This window comes from Octopus bimaculoides, chromosome 4, assembly GCF_046866305.1.
Source record: "Octopus bimaculoides isolate indiv1 chromosome 4, ASM4686630v1, whole genome shotgun sequence".
NCBI lineage: Eukaryota > Metazoa > Mollusca > Cephalopoda > Octopoda > Octopodidae > Octopus > Octopus bimaculoides.
Genome location: NC_142931.1, coordinates 91,568,537 through 91,584,807, shown reverse-complemented (window position 1 = coordinate 91,584,807; position 16,271 = coordinate 91,568,537). Strand labels below are relative to the sequence as shown.

Sequence of the window (16,271 nt, the reverse complement as noted above, 5' to 3'; positions counted from 1 at the left end):
CTGCATTCCTAGATGGGTTGAAGTACCACATCTTGCTCATAAGTTTTATTTTGGGCTTGTTTGTATGGCTGGATGGTCTTCCTTACACCAACCATTTTAGAGAGTGTGCTATATGCAGTTTTTTTGTAGCACCAGTATTAAAGATGTTGTCATGTCTTCAACAAGACTAAAGGGGCCTCTTGACCCTACACTTAACGGAGTGCATTGAGTACACTAACACTAGAAAGGATAGAGGTGAGAGCATGATAGGCAGCAAGTGGCTGAATGATGGGTATTGATGCCATATGGTTAGGGAAGTATAGGTAGCATATATGGGATACATATATTTTATGAGGTCTCTTAGGCATATGTCTAAGAATGAGAGAGAGAAGGTAGAGTATTGGTGAGAGAGTCAGATAGGTACAGTAGCATTCTTACTTACACTGGAAGCACTGTACACTGAATAGAAGAGATCCCCTGCCATCCTTTGTTATAGCGGTAGCATAGTATGGTGATATCGAGAAGAGGATGGAGTGAATGAGAGATGAGGAATAAAGGCATGAGAGATAAAGGTATGGGCAATGGGGACATGGGTAACAATGGTATGGGTGATAGACAGTTGAGTAATGAGTTGTGTGTTAAGGAAAGTGTGTGGTTAGAAGGACATGTGATAGAGAGGTGTGCAATGGGGAGAGGGAGCAAGTGATAGGGGAATGGAGGTGCGTTAGAGGGGTGAGAAGCTATCGAAGGAGCCGGTGAAGTAAACTGTCTATTTATAGCTGCACATACACCATACACATATATAGTATGTGCATGCACATATATATGCCTAACAATATATATATATATGTATATATACTAGTTAGCTTCAGAACCACATGTTTAGGTGTTTGGTCCTACTGTGAATGATGTCATCAGCTAATATTTTACACTAAAGTGTACCTTGAGAGTGAAATTAGTCAATAGAAACTGAAGAAGCCTGCCATATAAATATGTATGTGTCTGTGTGAGCATATGTTTGTGATTAATTTTGTACTTTTTGCTTGTCTTGCATGTGTTTGCTGACTTGAAAATAAAGTAACAGCCTTATTATCAAATACAAGTGATGTTATATGTTGCAGTCCACTGTGAAAGCAGGTCTGGCTTCTTGATGTTTTGCAGTCTTTTTAAACAGAACTGCTCTATGTCTAGGCTGTTCATTGTTTGATAGACTAGAGGATTATTATTTTGCTTGAAAACAAATGATGGTTGGCAACAAGCAGGGCAGCTGGCTGTAGAAAAATCTGCCTCAATGAATTCTGTTTAATCCATGCAAGCAAGAGAAAGTAGATGTTAAAATAAATGATATATATATATTTATGCTCACTCATACATATACACAATTTTAATATCTGTTTTGTTGTGCCTAGATGGATAGGTAGGTCTTCTCCTGTATAGTGTTTCACCAATCATTGCAGCCCTTTATCATCTCTTCTGTGAGATGCAACATTTTCAGATCTATCTTCACCATTTTATCTCAGACTTCCTTGGCCTCTCTCTCCCAAAGATTTTGCTTACTTTGAGTACATGAAACCTCTTTATACAGCTGTCCTCCTCCTATGCATTACATGCCAATACATAATGCAGTCTTCTCTCTTGCACTCTACATCTGATTCCTTTAATGTTCAGTTTTCTTACCACTTACCATGGGCCCCGCTTCTTCAGTATATTCAACAACAGAGAGAATCAACCATTTATCAGTGTTGATTTAGTGCTTTTTATTGTTCTTTAGCAAAATTATCCCTGATAAGCCTAAAGAGTCCCCTATAACTGATGTCACTTCTGTTTATTCCATCATCATCATCATCATCATCATCATCATCATTCTTATATCTGTTTTTCCACTCTGGCATAGTTTGGATGAGTCTCTTTGAACAGAATTCACCACATGTTGTTGTTACTTGTCATTTACCTAGTGAGGTTGAGCAGTCTGAAATTAACTTTCACTATTTCTTCTTACACCTTTCTCTTCATTGTGTCTTTTCAATGAATTACTTGACACTTTCATATTCATCATATGTCTATACCAGTACTGTCTTGTCTCCTTTGCACTCTGCCAATTCCTCTAATGCCTTTTTTTTTCCTCAGTCCAGCTGAAATTTGTTTCAAATGGTTAAGTCAGTTGCATCAAGAACTTTGATCCTTCTTGTACTGAAGCTTCTGTGTACACCTGAGAAATAATCTTGATGTTGCATAATGTATTCATTAAACTCACCGGCTATGATAATGAGGTTGCTTTCATTTGTTTCTATTGTAGTTTGCAAGCAGATTTCATAGAAATTATCATTTTGCTTATCTTCCAGCTCTGATCACTTTTCCTTTCATGTTGCCTTTGACAAACCTGAGCATAATTATTCTGTCAGTTACTCTATCTCAATTACTCTATTCATTTCTGTGTTAACAATATGCTTACTGCATCCCACTCTAGAGCTGTTACCCACCTAAAATAATTTGTACAAGAGTTTCTCGCTTATAAAGAGCCTAGCTGAGGCTCCAGTTCATCTCACTTCTTTTACACAGAACACATCTACTCTCTTTTGCGAGTTAGTGGGATTAGTTGATGATGATCAAAGAGCGTTTACACCTAGTTACCTCACTAGTGTGCACAACACTGATGTGGTGAAGTGCATATTGAAAACATGTATGTACTACAGGCACATGGATGCATGTTTAATTATTCACTGCCTGACTATCTGCCATATAAAATGGAAATATTTTATACTATAAATACTGTGTACAAATCTTTATTATTTTCCTTTTTCTTTCAGATAACTTCTGTGTATAACTGTATTTTTTTGCTTTACAGACTCTCAGAATTAGTTGTTCCTCCTAAGATTGTTCGACAGGTTAGCTGGGTAAATAACATGTGGCCCGATAATTTGCCTGATGACTGCACCTACTCACGGCCAGAGGTACAGAAATACTGTCTAATGGGTGTACAGGACAGCTTTACTGATTTCCACATTGACTTTGGTGGCACCTCCGTTTGGTACCATGTGCTCCGCGTGAGTTCTTGTTCTTAATCAGAAAATTTTTTATCTTATTTCTTTTCTTCTAGATAACGAACACTGATGTTTATTTATTTCATCTTCATTATCTTTAGCTATTATTTATACATTTATTCTTGTTGAAACAAGGACTTTATAAAGAGGTGTTTATCTGAGTATCAATATTCTGTATTAAATAGAATGTGCTTTAATTTGCAATGTTAGTATCATTATCATTGATCCAGCAAGAAAGCCTCTACACGACACTCAATCTACTTGAAATAGCAGCCAGGTATCTCTCAAATCCCACCCTATTATCTTGATATTCAGACACACAAGACATAGTTCTGGATATAAAGAAAGACAAGATGATCTTGGCAAAATTGATTTTAGGTGTTAACACTTTTTTGGCACATTTGGCCCCAGTAGTTTTTTATTAAAATTTTTTTTTGATATAATTAGCATCATCAGATTCCTCTGGTGGAGATCTATTAGAAAAATTGAATTTACATATAGCTTTCTTTTGAAATAAGAATAATATTAGGAGTCAAAGTTGAATTCAGGCGTTAATCTCCTTTTTTTTGCCGGTTTTTACCTCGGTACTTTTTTCTACTAAATATTTTCGCATGTAAGTAACATGGATAGATTCCTTTTGCTGAGATCTATCATATAAGCTGAAATAAGATACAAATTTCTTTAAAAAACAAAAAAATATTTGGACTCAGTCGATTTCAGGTGTCACTCTCCCATTTTTGACCACACATATTTTACTGAAACTTCTTTTTTACCGAAGCAATTTTCAAATTTTGTAGCTGAAAATGTAGCTTGGGATGTGACCAATCTAAAGAATGTAAACATCGTCTAATTTGGTTAAAAACTGAGTTAATGACAAAATCTAGAAGTGGTCATGAGTGAGTAAATGTTGACCTTAAGAATATTATTCACACATGGTAGTGTGTGAATGATATATATATATACATATATATATATAAAAAAAAGAAAGTAGGGCTTTCATTTATGAAACCTCCAAGAAGTGATACTCTTGTTGATTTTTTTCTCTCTCTCTCTAAACTATTTGTTATACATTGACCTAACTTGAGTTAATTTTTATATTTTTTCTAGGGTGAGAAGGTGTTTTATCTGATTAGGCCTACTCCAGCCAATATGGATTTGTATGAAAGTTGGATCTCTTCATCAAACCAGAGTGAAACCTTCTTTGGTGACCAAGTTGACAATTGCTATAAATCAGTTGTGACAGCTGGACAGACTTTATTCATCCCCACTGGCTGGATACATGCAGTCTTCACACCTGTTGATACACTTGTCTTTGGTGGCAACTTCCTACATAGCTATAATATTCCATTACAGTTAAAGTAAGTGGGTTTCATTGTACATTTTCTTGATAGTGAAAAATAAAGGTTTTAAACTCAGAATTGTTTTCATTTTTAAGTAGAATTTAAACATTATGATTTTAAGGTGCTTGACTAATCAGATGAAGATGTGACAGAATGGTTATATATTTTTCTACTAAGCAGTTTTTAATCAGTTACTTACACTTAAATCCCACTTTCTATATGTTTGTATCTAAATTGATTTTACTAGAAATATACAGAATCAGGGAGTGTATTTTATTTGAAAAGTGACAAAACCTTTATCAACTTCAAATTTTACAAACTCTTGCTCAACTTTAAAATGGGGTCTGCATATTTTAATTACTAAATTTTTGAAAAGTATGTCTGACAGTAAATATGGGAAGGGCTGTGATTAAAAAGTTGATTAAATGCTTCATTCCGTCACCTCCATGGGTAATGAAATGCACAAGTAGATTTGACTGGGTTGTCCCAAAAACATCAATGTTATCATAATCATTTAACATCCATTTTTTGCATGCTGGCATGTGTTGGATGGATCTTACAGCATCTTGCTGTTTGTTATGGTCTTACATAATGTAATTTATTAAGACAGAGAAAAGGGGAGAACTTTCATAGGTGGATGTCCAGTCCTGTCAAGTTTGTTCAGAGTACTCTTTTTCTTAGGCAGGAGTACCTTCTAAAACTGAGAAGCCTCATCTCTATGTTTTAGGAGGGAATGTAGCTACCAACATGACTCTTGGTAATAATTTTAAGGCTCCTTGATTTGGGATGGAGATGGTCACAGGTGTGGTAAAAGGCAGCTGGTGTTTCATATTAGATATCTTCACTGTGTTTGAAAAGACATGTTGCAGATATTTTGATGGCAGTCTAAAATGACCAAGCATAATGTTGTTACTGCTACTCCTCTTAACTTACTGAGTTAGTTGGGGTTGCTGGGAATGTAGTTGTTTCTATAACAGAGGGAAAGAGGATGCATATTTACCAGGAGAGCTGTGAATAATAGATGAACCTTGATTGACAAATTGGATTGTGGGATTGGAAGTTGGTTTATTTAAGCCTTGACATGTATTTCACCCTCAAGACCTTTGACATTTATTTTAGCTACTGTTGTAATTTATAACATATATGTACTCTAACGTCTATTTACAAAGTCTGATATAATGCAAGTAATGGAATGGAATATTTTTTGTTGTCATTGTCCAAAGATTATTATATTTCTAATTCTCAGCATAATTTGTCTTAATATCACAACTTCTTCACTTGAGAGTTTAAAAACTAAAATCTGATATTTGATTTGAAATATGTTTTCGAATAATGGAGATTTGAGAATATTACTAAGTTTAGTAATATATGTTTCAGTGCAGTTTATCATTCATTCTTGTGTAACAGTTTTCAATGTCAGCTCTATAAACTCTAAGCTCTAAAGTAATCCATCATTCTCTATTTAGTTCAAAACTCCAGTGATAAGTCAATTTTCTTCTGGTATGCTACCAGTTAAGTGGGATAAGAAAGTTCATGTGTCTTGCCCAGGGCATTAATATCTATTGTAAACTGATCGAGCAGCTGTTTAATAGATCTCAAGCATTATGACTTTGCAAGTAAAACAACATCCTGAGAAGTTATAAAATGTAGCATAACCATTTTCAGTAAAAGTACTTCATTATTAATATTAGAAATTGGGAAAAATCTTGAAAGTTGAAAGCTATGTAACTAAAGGGTTTTCAGAAAGAGAAGTTGAAATTTTAGTTATATATTTTCTATTGTCTCCTTTAGTACCAACTATGTTAGAAAAAAAAAAAAAAATTTCTACTTCCTATTTTTGTTTCTCTTACCCAGGGTCTATGAGATTGAAAGACATGTAAAAACACCTGAAAAATACTTGTTTCCTAGTTTTGAAACTATTTGTTGGTATGCAGCAAAATATGTATTGGATATTCTTAAAGGTAAAATATATTTCATTTTTCTTTTATTTACATTTTATACAAGCACAAGCATATATAGGCATATATACATATGATGTGCTTCATTCAGTTTCCATCTACCAAATCTACTTACAATGCTTTAGTTGGCTACAGTAGAAGACACTTGCCCAAGATGCCACATGGTGGGTTTGAACCTTAAAGCAGATGGTTGGGAAGCAAAAGTTTTTTTGTATTCTTTTATTTGCCATTTTTTAATTTTATATGCTCATATCTTGTGAAGAGTTAAAGATAATTTTCATTTGATTTCTTATTTTTACCTAATACACACACACACCACTTATTTTTGTATACATCCCAAGGCATATGTCTGGGAGAAGTAGATTCTGAAATCATACTCATCTCATTGTAAAGCTAGAGATTTTGCTATTGCTTGTTTCTGCACTATTTGTCTTCGTAGGTGAGAGTTTTAGTGGTGTTGTGCAAGCTGTTTTTGTCTTTCAATTACAGCACAGGCATTGCCTTTAACATCTTGGTGACTTTGGAAGTCCTTTGGCCATAGGAAAGTGTGGATGCATAATGATCCGACAAGCTGGAAGTATATAACTACTGACCTGCACCTAAGGCAGCCTTTGGTAGATTTAAAAAGATGTTAATCATCAAATTAGGCGGTGGTGACTTGGCAGTTGTTCCATTGGTATTTGAGTAGCCCTTTTCAGGAATACCACTGCTCACCCAGGTTCTGGAAAGCTCTAGAAAAGATTGATAGAGCGATAAAAGATATGAGATGGCCAAAAAATTACCTTCCTTATTCACCCAAGATTCTCTCAGTGGCATTTAACTGACCTTGTGAGTGTCTGTTGATGAGATATGCTGGATGTCTGCAATGCCTTTTCAATGCATAGTGCTGAATGCTGGACTGACCATGCTTTAGTAAAAGCCAAACTACATCTGTAAAAAATTTGGATACAATCAAACTCCCAAAATGTCTAGATGTTGGAAAGTTGCATTCACCAACTCTGCAAGATGCTCTACAAGACTATGTATTGCATCAATAAACAACACCTCATCATAGGATGTAGTCAAAGATGAACTTCATAATGCAGCTCATGAAATTCTTGGTACAACTCCAGCAATAAGTAGAGACTGAGTGGATGAAAATGACTTGGCTATAAAAAGAGTGCTTTCCAAAAAAAATGAGATATGTAGCAAAATATTGCAAGAAAGGGACATCAAAGAAGAGGTATCTTCAGTTGGAAGAAAATTTTGAGTGGGCAAAAACTGCAGGGTATGCAGGAAAACTTATAGTTGGGACTGGTAACTGACATGCGATTAGTTGCTGATGCAAAAAACACAATGGTGCTTTATAGTTTACTGAAACAAACATTGGGACCAAAATCTGCTATGATGGCATATCTGGATGGAAGGAATGTTTTGATGAGTTACTAAATATAGAATCCTGAGTAGACCCTGCCTATATTCAAAATATTCAACGAAAATGAACCATCTCTTTCTTCAAAGAAGAATGTGGAAACTATAGATCAAAAGTTCTCAAACTTTTTGAGCCACCGCCCACCTCATGGCCACAAAATACTCTCAGCATCCCCACACCTGTTTTTATGTATAAATAAATATTTTATATTTTACTAATTTATATATACTATAAATCATTTGATATTTGATATGATATTATATAATTTGTATACAATACTATAATAATACTATAATAAATTTATAGCATCCCCCAATCCACTGTCTTCCTTCCAACATCTCCTTTTTCTCTACTGCCCCTCCCCATCATCCCCTTAGGTAGCAGTGCCCAGCTGGACTGTCTCAATGCTCATGGGGGAGGGGGGTAGCACCCACATTGAGAACCTATGCTATAGATGAATAGCACTGTGCAACAGGAAAGATATTGACCTTAGTCAGCTTATCAAGATAGAACAATAGAACAAACTTGATGTTGCCAGAATCACAATGTGGTTTCAGGCCCCATAAAGGCACAGTTGGCATAATCATTATGGTCCATCAAGTCAAAGAAAAATGTTACGCACAGCACCAAAACTTGTGCCAAGCTTTTGTGGACTTGACAAAGCCTTTTGAAACGGTGGAGAATACTGATCAAGTTGGGTTGCTCAGATCACTTTGTTGATATAAATTTTTTTCATGATGACATGGAAGCCTGAGTTAGTAGTATCCTTACTAAGCCAATTAAGGTCAAGAATAGTGTTAAACATGGTGATTTACTATTTGTCTGACTATCCTGTACCCTACTTTGCCAAATATTTTTTAGCATCTCAATGACCCTCCTTGACCCATCTACTTTCCTTACTCTTATATCTTTTATCGCTCTATCAACTATACTGCTGTCAACTTGGATGGCTGGTTCCACTGTTAGGTCTATATGGAGTAGGTTTTCTTTCTCCATCTCCCTTTCCTTCTCTACATTTTGCAGCCTCTCACAGTAGCACTTTCTTGACTCTTTTTTATCAATGTCAGTGAGACCGAGTGTGCCATTATTAGTCTGTATATACTTCTCCCCAATAACATCTCAATTTTTTCTAGTTCACTGTCTACCAATGCAAAACACCTTACATGTCTGATCTTCATATTGCAAAACATATAACATGTGCAAAGTATTTTTCTTTGATTCTTTTTTTGATTCTTTTCTTTAGCAATTTGGCGTTTTTCCCTGTTAGCTTTTGTTGTTACCTTAGTGACTTGTTAGTGGTGTTGGCTGTCCCCAAAACAAAGCTGGTGGAAGAAGAATGGAGTGGATAAACATCTGGTAGCTGTTACCTCCATTGGCTACTCAAGATTTCTGCTTCTGAGTGAAGGGCAGATTGTATGATATTCAGGAGAAAGTGCTCGTGTGTGTGTGTGTGTGTGTGTGTGTGTGTGTGTGTGAGAGTGAGTGAGTGAGTGAGTGAGTGAGAGAGAGAGAGAGAGAGACTAGTCTTTGCATAGCAGTTCACATATGAATCAGAGATATACTAAGATGCTTTACTTTACTTTTGTCTTGACCATGACTGTATGGAGAACAGAGATATATTGTCTTTGCTCAATTCTAATTTAGCTTTATGAAGTTCATCTGTGATGAGAAGTATTTCACTTGTGGCCATATTATTGGAAGTGGTGGTGGCAGTGATGGTGGTGGTGTTAATGAATGAAGTAGCAACCTCTGAATTAACTTTTATTTCTTTGCAGATTGTGAAGAAGATGGGAGAAAGGCCTCAAACTATGTTATAGCTGGAGCTAAGTCTTTGGCTCAGCATTTGAAGTCATGGACTCAAAGGAAAGATGTAAGTATTACTTGTAGTATTGAAACAAACTACTATTTCATTTTGACGTGGTATTTATGCATGTTTGATTACACTTATGACTATCTTATGTGTATATATCCTACTAAAATAATTTTGTTAATCATTACCTACTTTTTGTTGACAGCAATATACTTTGTAGAAAAATGAAGATTTGCAACTTGAAAATATCTCCAACTTGACAAAGTTTTAACATTTTATCTTACCTTGTTTTTTGTTTTGCCCAGGTGTGCAGTTGCATTGTTTTAATGACATTGATAATCTTTACATGAAACATTAATTAACCAGAGAATGTAAGTGTCTGTCTGCTATGTAATTATGGATATTTTCCAAAACACATCATATATGTGAAAAATTGGTGCTAGAAAATCTATATTTCTGCGTTCCACTTGTTTGCTAAGTGACTTGATCTCAAACTGTGTGTTGAAACTGAAGTAGTTATATTGTGGAACCTCCATTTTAATCATTTTGAGGTGTCAAAATTTGCGTCTTATATATGTATATACGATCATTAACACAATTCTAATACAACTACGGAAAATCAGTTATTGGTGAGCTTTTGTAGGTCTAAAGAAGTTTTCATTTTTCTACTTTTCTTCTCCTTTTTTTAAGTATCTGACATAATGAATCTATTGCATATTTATTGTCAAAAGACCTAACATATACAGAGTAGATCCCTAGGCCTGGAAGTTCAACAAAAGTTGGTGAGGAGACAAGATTAGAAAATGCAGAAGCTTATAAAAACTCACCAGCAACTAATTTTCATTTATTGCAGCACACCTGTCTGTGACCAGATCACAAAAGTGTGACCAAAATTTTGACTTCAAGAAATAAACCAAATATGATTACAACAGTATTTGTACATATAGTGACGTTGAAACCAAGCACTGTTATGATAGTTAATGAGAATACTCACTCACTAATGAAATCCCAGTGCAGCATTGTAACTAGTTCAACCAATCCCTCTTTTTCTGTCCATAAAGATATTGTGTGTGTGTGTGTGTGTGTGTGTGTGTGTGTGTGTGTGTGTGTGTATGTGCACACATGCATTGCCATGCATGCACACACACTCACATGCATGCACACATTATTCTATTATGTACAGTGCTGGTTAGAATCAATAGATATATTCTGTACTACAACATCATTGCTGCATTGAAGCAAAACACAATTACTTCACCTGTAATTCATATAACTAGCTGCCTAGAATACTTTTTGTGCACTTTTAAGCAAAAATATTTTTTTTGCTTAAGAGTGCACAAGACAAAGTGTTTACATCTGTGTGTTTCCTGTTTTACTTACAGTGTTGGCTAAAATCTATAGATATATTCTGTAGTACAGTATTGTACATATAATCATTTTTACATCTACATAAGCTTCTTACTCTACTATCTCAGTTTTGCTATGAATGTCCTTCCTAATATCAACAACTTTACAGAGTGTACTGGGTACTTTTTTATGATACTATCACTAGAGAGGCTTCGTTGTAACTTGCAAGACAAATGAGCCCCCTTTGATTCAGAGGGGAAAAAATAAGAGATCGGGTGATTACTTTGTGGATGGGTGGCTGGAGTGTTGTCTTAAATAGAAGTAAATATGATGGAGATGAAATTCCAGAACATACCCTCAAGCTAACATGTCCTAAATGGTGAATAGGAAAGAGTGTGGAGACTGAAGAGTCAGGAGGAATGGGTAAGGTTGTATATATGTGGGGGTAGAGTGAGGGTTGAATAGAATCATGAGATGGAGGTGTCCAGATGTATATAGAGGATGAATGTAGTGAATGGTGAGCAGGAGTGGGGGATGGATAGAAGCATAGTATCTCAAGTATAATGGAGAAAAGTGTAGTGAAACAAGAGTTGATGGTAAATATGGGTTGAGGAATGATGATAAGAATGAAAGAAAGATGTGAATTGTGAGTAGCTCAAACAAGAGATACTTGAAGTTCACCTCAAAGAAGAGGGAGTAGTGACTAACAGCACAGAAATGTTGATATGATATCGTGAAGTAGAGGCAGGTTCTGCTTTTATTACCTACAGCAGCAATATCATACAATAGATTTGAGAATGATGGGGGGATGAGCATTAAAGAGATGAGGAGTTTGGTTAAAAGTTGCAAGAGTGGTCAGTGGTAAATATGAGTAGGAAGGTGTGCCAGTGGTAAGAAATGGGAATGAGTGTCAATAGGAAGTGGCTCAGGAGAGAGATGCAATTGTCTGAGTGGTTGTTTGTATTTAGGGCTCATAACTCACTGTAACATAACAGTTCATACATCAGCATCATGCAGTCTACTTTTCACTTCCAGTCAGAATCTTTTTGTTATTAAAAGTAGTAATAACCCTCTGAACTTTCTCTAGCCTGTTTCTCTGGCTTAATTTCAGAACAGCTTCCACTATTCTTAATTAGATTACCTAGGTAACAGAAACAGTCTATTACCTCTAGGAATCCTTTTGGGCATTTGAGAGCATCTATTTTATGTGTGCTCTTAGTGTTTATTGCTCCAGTCCATCTGTCACATATAGAGTCTGTTTTCTCTGTTAACCTGTGTCTCTTGTGAGTCAGTAGTCTGCATTGGGTACAAAATATGGAATTTTTATCTACTCCTTTTCTACATAGTGAGCAAGGCCATTTCCCTGATAGTAGCATGACCAAGCCTGTTTTCCTACTTACTAAAACTTCAATCTTTGCTCAGTTAACGTTAAGACCTTTTGATTCCATGTTTTGCTTCTGTTCTGAAACTTCCTCACTAATTCTACTACTGATTCAGCAATGAGGACAATGTCATTAACAAATACAAATTCCCATGGGTCTGGAAAATGGTTTTGGGTGAGTTGGAAGCCTTGGAAATTTCACCTCCACCCCCATTGATCTTTTCACCCACACAGTTTTCATTAAGAAAAATACTCAGATTTTTTGTGTTGAATCAAGTACCCTGATCTCCTATTTTTTCCTTTTTTTAGTGAAAACCGTGAAAAGATGAATGGGGGTGGTTGGAGGTTGGTGAAATTTCCGAGGCTTCTACCTCACTCCGCCCTGTTTTTCGGACCAGAAATAAGGGGCTTGCAGCATATTAGGAGGTCAGAGTGCTTGATTCCACACAAAAATCAAAGTTTTTTTTTTTTTAGTGAAAATCCTGTGGGCCAAAGAATCAAATGATACCAAAATTTGGGCCTGATATAGTGTGCAAGAGAGATGACTAATGGTATGGCTGATGAAACATATTGATGAGGACTGGTATAAAAGAAGTACTGATCACTAAATGTAGATGTAACTTATGAAAGAGGGAGTCTTGGGAAGATACAGAATGATCTGGCGAAGGCTGATCTGAAGATGTAGATCCTCATGGAATAGATGAAAAAGGACCAAGATGACTAAAAATTTGCTGTGTTCAAATTAATGAAAGTGAGGTCCTGAAAACATTGTTTATGCCAGTACACTTGCTTGGTCCTGCCCTTGCACCCAGTCTGTCCCCATCAAGCCTTCCTCACTTCTCACCTTCTGAACACCCACCTTACCATATCCAGCTGCTATAATCATATGGGAGCAGAATATGCATATATTTCATCCTCTTTACTAGTTACCTTGCCTCTCTCTAGAATCATTTCCTTTTAAAATTCATCCCTCATTCTCAATATCATCCTTTCCTACTTTATTTCCACTGAACATCTCTTTCTGCGCTTTCCTGAAATACATCTTAGGACTGCCATTGCCTTATCTTTAACACCTTCTCCTATCTGCTATCATTCTCATCACCCTTGCACACCTGCCATCAATGGCCTCTCCGCCATTTTCATTCCCTATGCACTATAGCCACATACCCCTACATACCCCTGGCATCCATCTCTGTCACTGTGCCTCTCCTTCTCCTACATATTTTCTGATCTACTTACATATTGGTTATACTGCTGCTCTCCTCCCTTCCTCTACACTACTTATCATCTCCTTCTTGAGTCACTTTCATTACCACACTGACATTTACCTGCAACCACATCTCTGCCCTTGCTCCATTCACTATGTTCACTTCTATCTTCATCTGTAACTATCTATCACTCTCCTCTTATACTCTAATGAACTTATCTACCCACCCTTCCTGATTCTCCCTTGTACCCTTCTTGTACCTTGAAGGTACCCTCTGTCATGTCATCTCCACCATCATTGTCTTCTTTCCAGCAACTCCCATTCGCCCTTATATAATGTTGGGTAGCCATGTATCTCCTCTATAACATGACACCTGGGCCTGTCCCTTCGTCATAATTTAGCCTCTTAACCCCTGACATAAAACCACCTCCCTATTTACTACAACCCCACACAGTCAGGAATCATTTCTTTGTCATACTAATTTCTTGGCAATCCCACTAGTACTGGTGTCATGAGAAAAGTATCTGGCACACTCTGTAAAGTGGTTAGTGGTAGGAAAGACCCCCAGCCAGAGAAACCATACTAAAGCAGTCACTGAAGCACAATACAGTCTTCCAATTGAATGATGATGAAACTTGGTACTTGAAAGTGTGTTGGTTCATATTTTTGAAGGTATAGATTAAAATTATATAGACAGGCGAGTGTATCTTTTGAAGATTAATATATCTCTATATTTTGCGTGTATGTTCTATTTGCATATCTGAAATTTTTATATATCTTTTTAAGTTGGGACATGTTACTACTCCAGTAGAGGATTTGATTGGTTGTGCTTATATGTGTGTGTGTATGTGTGTGTGCGTGTGTGTGTGTGTGTGTGTGTGTGTGTACATATATATATACAAGCTTTGATCAATAAGTATCCAGACTGTTGCCATAGTAACAAGGCTAAAACATGCTGAGTGAAGATGCTTGGCACAGATTGACCTTGAATGCTGCTGTGCATGTGCACTAAGTTTTAATGTTCTTAGCTCACTTCTGCTGTTTACAGCAGTGCTTGCAATGAACATGTGTGATCATCCCATTGACCATGACAGAGAAAGTTGTTAGGGCGATACCTGCTCAGAGGCCTACACAATGTAGAAAGTGTATGAGCCTCACACAAGATGGCCGAAGAAACGTTGGTAGTGATGAACGTTCTGGGAGACCTGCAATTTGCAGAATTGAGAAAAACATTGTGGAAGTGCATGTAGCTGTGAGGGGAAATCGTCGAATCACCATCCATGACTTATTAGAGGATGTACAGATTAGTTATGATTCAGTTCAGTTCATTATCACTGAAGATTGGGTATGGGATGTGTGTCTGCCAAGTTTGTGCCAAAACTACTTTCAGCTAACCAAAAAGACACTCGGGGTTTCAATTGCACAAGATCTACTTGATTGTGTTGAGAACGATGAAAACTTTTCGAAAATTTTGCGTACCCCTCTGAGCAGGTATCACCAAGCTTTTGACAAAACTTGATGCACATTCTCTGCTCAACTTTCTCTGTCATGGTCTATGCGATGATCACACGCTACACACATTCCTTTCAAGCACTGCTATAAACAGCGGAAGTGAGCTAGAACATTAAAACTTAGTGCACATGCACAGCAAAGTTCAAGGTCAGTCTGTGCTAAGCGGCTTCAGTCTACCTGCTTTTGCATCATTACTATGGTATCAATCTAGATACTTATTGATTAGACCACGTATGTATATATATATATATATATATATATGCACACACATACATATATATATATATATATATATATATATATATATATATATATATATATATATATATATATATATATATATATACACATACATACACACACACATACATACGCATACGTTTTTAATATTTCTTATAAAACCAAAACAATGCAAGTTATAAAAAATTATTCACACAGTTGTCTAATCACCCATCAATCTGATAGCTACACAGGCCAGCTTGACAGGCAAAAAGCAGGATACGCAAGTCCCTTGTGGGTGACGAGTGTACCACGCAATATAGGTTCATGGCTAATAACTTCAGACATAGAACTAAAAGGACTCAGAGATACAATCCAGTCTGGAAAAAAGTTATGGAAGCTTAGAGATTCAGTGAATTGTCAGAAATTTAGAGAAGCATTTGACAAGAAAGAAGAGCTGTGTAATGTAGAGGGCCACCTAATGAGGGTGACAAACCTATTCTGCGGCTGGTGCAAAGTTCCATCCAGACAAAGAGTGATGTGGTAGTGTAACAGTGCAGTAGACAGAGCCACAAAAGTGAAGAGATAGGATTGGAAGAATGGGGTAGCATATTTTTACCTGGTATTTTAATATTTCATGCTTTAGGACACCTTTTTCACTAAATCTTTGGAGAAGGTGTTGTTGGCTAACAACACCATAGATTTCCTACAGAAGGGATCCCAAGCCCAAAATATTGAAATACCAGGTAAAAATACAAACCATCCACCTGTATAAATAATTTCTTATAACTTCCTTTGTTTTGGTTTTAAAAGATATTAAAAACACTTATATATCAGAATTGATTCATGACAACTATACTACCCTAATATATGCTGAAAGCAATGAAAGAAGGCAACATAGGCCTATAATTACTGTCTCATGTACCTAAATACATATTTGTGACTATATGTTTGAATTTGTATGGACATGAGAATATGGTTAGTTCTGTCCTTAAATGAATAAACGGATGTTTTGTTGCTTGAAATTCTTTTATGTGTAAGAATCTATGACTAGGCTAATATAAAT

At 36.2% G+C, this 16,271-nt stretch overlaps 1 protein-coding gene across 6 annotated transcripts in view; it reads left to right on the top strand.

The window, feature by feature from the left end:
* LOC106875727 (uncharacterized) overlaps positions 1 to 16,271 on the top strand; it is a 95,289-nt gene that overhangs the window by 22,190 nt on the left and 56,828 nt on the right. For all 6 annotated transcript variants that reach the window (XM_052967234.2, XM_052967233.2, XM_052967232.2 and 3 more), the window contains exons 7-10: positions 2,825 to 3,023; positions 4,128 to 4,378; positions 6,215 to 6,321; positions 9,505 to 9,599. In XM_052967234.2, the coding sequence (XP_052823194.1) occupies positions 2,825 to 3,023; positions 4,128 to 4,378; positions 6,215 to 6,321; positions 9,505 to 9,599 (652 nt within the window). The remainder of the gene's footprint in view (positions 1 to 2,824; positions 3,024 to 4,127; positions 4,379 to 6,214; positions 6,322 to 9,504; positions 9,600 to 16,271) is intronic.